This window comes from Apium graveolens, chromosome 3 (assembly GCF_009905375.1).
Source record: "Apium graveolens cultivar Ventura chromosome 3, ASM990537v1, whole genome shotgun sequence".
Taxonomy (NCBI): domain Eukaryota; kingdom Viridiplantae; phylum Streptophyta; class Magnoliopsida; order Apiales; family Apiaceae; genus Apium; species Apium graveolens.
The window spans coordinates 188,048,746-188,054,686 of record NC_133649.1 but is presented as its reverse complement, the minus strand read 5'-3'; the positions used below and the strand labels follow the sequence as shown (position 1 = coordinate 188,054,686).

Here is a 5,941-nt window from a genome sequence, read left to right as displayed (position 1 = left end):
CCATCGAGTGAGTAGCTTGTGTAATAATGAGTCTATAGCACATTTCTGCCTTGTTTAGATTCTGTAGTAGCACTCAAGTCATGTTGACTTTAATTAGATATGCAGAATAGGTTGATTAATTATACATAGATGATGTCTTGTAATTCTATATAAATAAAATGAAGTCAAGTGTCAGATAACTACCCGACGGATAAACAACAATGGCACTCGACGGATGATTAACAAGGCAACCCGACAGATGATCATGTACCCGACGAATAATTAATTCAAATATCTGTTGACAGTGACAACACAGTCACATGCGTCGAGTGTATGCAAAAGGAATGTGGAAGCCTATTCAACTGGGTTTTAGAGAACAAAGAAGCATTGCCATTTCCATGCTATTATGAAGATATTCAAAGATGCTGGAATAGATTAATGAAGCAGCATAGTATTAGACTTGATAGGTTTTATTTTATTATCTTGTCTTATTACTTTGTAATCTTAGTGATATATAAACCAAGAAGTAGCAAATAGAACAACAAGAACAAGACTAAGAACATTATCTCAGAGAAACAATTGTAAGCTGCATCCTTAGCATTTCTCTGTAAAGTTAGTTGTTCATATTTGTAAGCAGCTGTGAGCTAATCTTTCTACACAGAGTTCTCTTGATATAATATATATCTCTGGTGGATACATTCAAATCCACCATAAAGTTTTTAAAGACTTGTATTTTTAATTACTTGTGTTTTGATTTTACTAACTTCTTATTCCGCACTTTGCAAATCAAACACTTATATATTATTAAGAGAAAATATTCTATATTTTCTTTGAAAAAGGTTCAAAAATTCCATTCAACCCCCCTTCTTTAATTCTTGTTCCATTGTTAGGGACTAACAAATATGTATCAGAGAAGAGGGATATGGCGACATAACCAAGTAAAGAGATTATATTATGTAATAATTTCCTCATAGTGTGTGTGTGAATTTTTTTTTTAGTGATCTCATAATATGTTTCACTTCATTCTACACTCAAGTGTTTGTCATTCAGTCTCACAGTGTGTCACTCACTCAAAACTTCAAATATCAAAGTGTACCTGTAAGAAAATCCATTTTCATAAAAAAGTTGCCCTCCACATTCAAGGATGAAAACTCTCAGTCAAGAGATTCAAATTTGTTCCTTCTGAGAGGGGAAATTAGGATTTTTTAAAGTAGCAGAATTACTGATATCCCTCAACTTCTATGAAGAAGTATATCTCATAAACTCGTTAGATAATATATGAATCCTCATTTACAAGTTATAATTTTGACTAGAAGTTAAAATCATTTCCAGATTTGAATTTTGGGAAGATTATCAGTGATCTTTTATTAGGGATCAATGATTTCTTCGGAATTCTGTGAAGAGTTTGTCAGAGATAATGATCCGGGAACAGAAACCCAATTTTAAAATCAAAGTGTTCCTGAAACTTAGCCCAATCCAAAGATCAGAGCATAAGACCTTGAGGGCCAGGATCTAAGGACCAGAATTCAATTATTATCAGTGACCGTAATATGATTTAATAATAATTACTGCGTCAATACCTTTCTAGTGTGTGAATCTAAGGTGTGTATAGAAAATTATTTAGATCAAAGGATAGTGACTCTCATTCAGATGTTTTGGATGACATGCAAATTTCAATAGATTACACTGTGTTGGGAGAAGGCATATAGTAACAGTTCATATGCATTTTAGGCTATATATTATTTTGAAAAAATACAGATGACCTTACAAATATCTCTAGATTTAGATATTTCACTACTTTACGAGAGACAGAGCTGGTGGATTGACCAATCTGTCCTTATATGGTGTTGCTTGACACTATCTCCCTTATTCTCAAAGCAAGTGCAATACTAAGTAATATTTTTTCCGACATCAAGTTGATACCTCAAGAAAAATCAAGGTCTATCAGAGCAAACTGTGGTTAACATGCCGAAGCCTTCTTGTTCTTGAACATTTAATATTATCATTAAATAATATTATTTTTTCATTTTCACTAATATATAGTTGAATATAGATTAGGATAATAGTTAATATCTCCCGAATAAAAGTTCTTACAAATTCAAAAAAAAATTAGCTAATCATGTTTTAATTAAGGATTTTTAACTTTTGTTCTCGGAGATGTTCTAAGGAGTTAAGTTTTAATTTAACGGTATTAACCTAAAATAACTCTGTACTATGCGATAAATTTTGCATCTTTGCACCTTCGAATCAAATGTATTGCTTCTAATTAGCATAGCGAACAAGATAAACTCCCATGTGGCCATACATGCATGTTATGTACGTTGGTCATTCAGAGAAAAATTAAACTCTTCAGTTAGAAGTATTAACTACCGGTAGTACTAAGTCGAATAAACAAATAGCTAGGGATCCGATATTAGTATATATAAATATACTTTACAAAATTAAAAAGAACAGATGACGTACGTAGTGATCATATAGCTAAGCTAGAAATAGTTTGGGTTTATGGTCCATGCATGTAATAAAGGAATAATAAAATAGAATTATTAATTATAAGTGGGAGGGCAAATCTTCATGTCGCTCAAGATTTGTTCGAAATTATCAGTAGGCTTCTCAATGGAATGAGTGTGCATCCCTTCATAAGTAGTCACCACAACCCCTTCATCCTTTGAGAGCCGCTGTACTTGCTTTTTCACATTGCATCCTTGATAAGTACACTTGTAGTAGCTCCTGCAGCATTCCATATCCAAATTATAAGTATATATTTTTTATATTTACCAAAATAAGGCACAATGATATTCCGTTATGGAGGATGTGATAAATAATATTCATAAAGCTTTGAAAGGATTGTGAGGCCACCCGCCATTTCAAAATGCATTTTAGTTCAAAGTTGTTGAAAAACTGAGTCACCAAAATTTGTATAGCCTAATAAAGGATATTTACTAAAATGCATTCATTAGTTCTTGTTTTTCTTTATAACAAGTTTGAGATGAACAATTGATTCAGGAGTATGCTTTAATTATTTGTTTACTGCATTACATATGGATGATAGAAATTGCATTGAAATGTGTTATGAAATGAATATTGTGAAGTATAAGACCAAGGTATTTCGACTATATATACCTCATGTCGGCTTCCTGCTTATATAATATAAAATAATATATGAAGACCTGAATAGGATCACTTTTTAGTTATCTCGCCAATTGCTTATTCAGCTAATCATATATCATCTCAAGTTCTGTAATATATATATATGAAGTAAAAAATCTATGAACAAAATTAAGAAGACAGGCTGATGAAAGTGAACGAGTGGGAGTAGGAGTTTTACAAACTTTTTAAAGTAGCTACGAAAAATGAGAATAAAATATTACTTCTCAGATTATTGGATTAGAAGTTCTAGTTTTAAGTTGCTAAAAATACTAAAACAAAGAATAATGAAAAATATATCTTTATTACAAAAAAAATATATATATTTAAATCTCATTTTAATATTTCTCAATTTCATTCCATGAAACATATCCTTGCATAATTATATACCATTAATAGTGCGACTTGCAATAGAAAGATGAGGGTGAAGAACACTAGATGAGTTCAAGGGATCCAGTGAATGCTAGATCACTAAGTGATTAATGGCGCATATCAATGCATATACTTGAATTATTGTTAATGTTGAAAATTATTACCAAATGAAATCGTAATTTTAATTTATGTTTTTGGCCAAGTGAATGAAATCGTGATAACTCATATCACACATACATGCGATACAAAGAATGACACGAATTATACTACATCAGAAACAGATGCAAACCAACCTACGCCTAAACCTAAACCTAAACCTAAACCTGTCTATGTGTCAGTGTGTAGTGTGTGCTCTTCATCATATGTTATGGGGAAGATGGAGCACTGCGTGGACTGTTGTGTGTAGTGTGTTCTTTATAATTGGGATTTTGGCAACAACCTCCATACATACACCTTATTATAAGTTTAATCTCTATAATGATACTATTCTCACCTAACTAACAGCCGCCATACATGCACCTTCGTTACTCATGCTCGCGCGCACATATATATATATATATATGTAACATTGAACAAAGTGAGATAAGAATCCCTAGTGGGGTCTTGTGCTATCTATCTTTCCAGGAGCAGCTCCTAATTTACATATGGATTATATAAAAGTGATGATGCGTCCGTACCTCTATAAATCAAAATGGACTTTTCCATCTACAGCCGAAAGGAAAAAAAGTATGACTAAACAGAAAACACGAATTTAAAAATAAAATAAAAAATCACATACCTTGGAAATTTATTGTTCTTAACAGCTTTTTGACCATATTTTCTCCATCGGTACCCATCATCAAGAATATCAACTTGGCTTCTTGTTTGGAAAGCAAATCTTGGCTTCTTAGCCTTCTTCTGATCTCCTTTCTTTTTCTTCCCCTGATCATTTTCAGTCACTTGGAAGCTTCCGCCGTTGGAGTTGTCTGCACCATCTTTGGCTTCTGACGATGTTGATGACCCATGGATATCTGACCTTAACATTCCAAAGAGTCCATTCGGATTGTTGTAGAAACTATTGTTATTATTAGATCTAGTACTGTTGTTGGTAGAACCTAATGATGAGTTTGGGGGTGTCGTACCCGAGCCCAGAAAGAGCATAGGATAATTCTCCATGACTAGGGTTTCAGAAGAAAGTGAAGGAGAAGAAGAAGAAGGAAATTGAGGAAAAGTTGTTGGAAGTATTATATAAGATAAATGATATCAGTAGGAGCTATTGGTCCAATATTGGAGAAATTAAGGCGGCTAGCTGGATAGGAAAATTATTATTTTGAATAGTAACAACTTACTATCAAACTACAATATATTGCGTACGCGAGTAGGAATGGATTTGACAATTCGAAAGAAAATGAACGTGGAAAAAATGGTGGCGAAGATTAAGTTTAAGACTGCTTTCATCAACAACGGTAAAAATAAAACATAAAAATGATTAATAAAATTGAAAGTTGGTCTTAGGGGAGAATATACAAGTAAAATTAATTTTTGTGACAAAAAACGTGACAAGTACAAATGCACGGTTTGGTCATTTTATAAACTGTATAAGAACGGAGTATTCATTTTTCTCCTTACATGCATGGAAAAACAGGGTTTACTCATTTTAAATGACACGGGGGGGGGGGGGGTATATACCACACCTGTACGTTGATCTCTCCATTACCAGTTGTCACTGAAATCAAATCACAGACGACCATGGTTCTTTATAATTAGGAGAAAGCTAGCATGGCCCCCATACAAATCTCAAACTTACATCGAGCCACTTCAAAGTGAATCTCAGTCAAGCCCTACAAAGTCTCGTCACTTATTTCCCTTTCTTATTCCGTTTTACAGAAATACCTATACAGAGATGCGTATGTATATGTTTCTCAATTCTTAGATGTAGAGGCGGCAGGGACTCTCATTTTCCATTTTTGCAGCTTTATTACTACCCAAGACGACTGTCTTATTTTTAACGTACTTACACCAAAATGGGTCCTACTGATAAATTATCCAACATACTGTTTTTAAACCGTCGGATCAACAAATAAACGACCTAGATTAAAACAAATAGACCTTTTCTGTTATTATTTTGCGAGAATTAACTCCTTTTCGACCCAATTTTCGGGCCGGCCATAGTCAATCAGCAAAAAATAATTGTGGAACCACTATATAGGATTATGAAACTTATAAATAAATAAATAAATATATATATATATACACAATCAGAGTAACAATTACTAAAATATAAATTAAATGAAAATTCAATTTTTAGGATGATAGGAATGGTATTGGGGATCTAGGAATGGTAGTGGGGATCTAGGGTGAACTCCAAGGGTGGGCCTTGCTAGGGTTAACTTGGGGTCGGGGAGGGGCCTAGTAGGCCAGGATGGGGCCTACAGTTTTGGGATCTATCTAGAATTATGATTTTAGC

At 33.3% G+C, this 5,941-nt stretch overlaps 1 protein-coding gene across 1 annotated transcript; it reads right to left on the bottom strand.

The window, feature by feature from the left end:
• Nucleotides 1-2,367: 2,367 nt before the first annotated feature.
• On the bottom strand, nt 2,368-4,794 carry LOC141712977 (putative WRKY transcription factor 75). The gene is made up of 2 exons (XM_074516138.1): nt 4,274-4,794; nt 2,368-2,706 (listed from the first exon to the last, which is right to left on the bottom strand). The coding sequence occupies exons 1-2, from the start codon at nt 4,648-4,650 to the stop codon at nt 2,523-2,525; spliced, it is 561 nt and encodes a 186-aa protein (XP_074372239.1). The 5' UTR covers nt 4,651-4,794; the 3' UTR covers nt 2,368-2,522.
• Nucleotides 4,795-5,941: the final 1,147 nt, after the last annotated feature.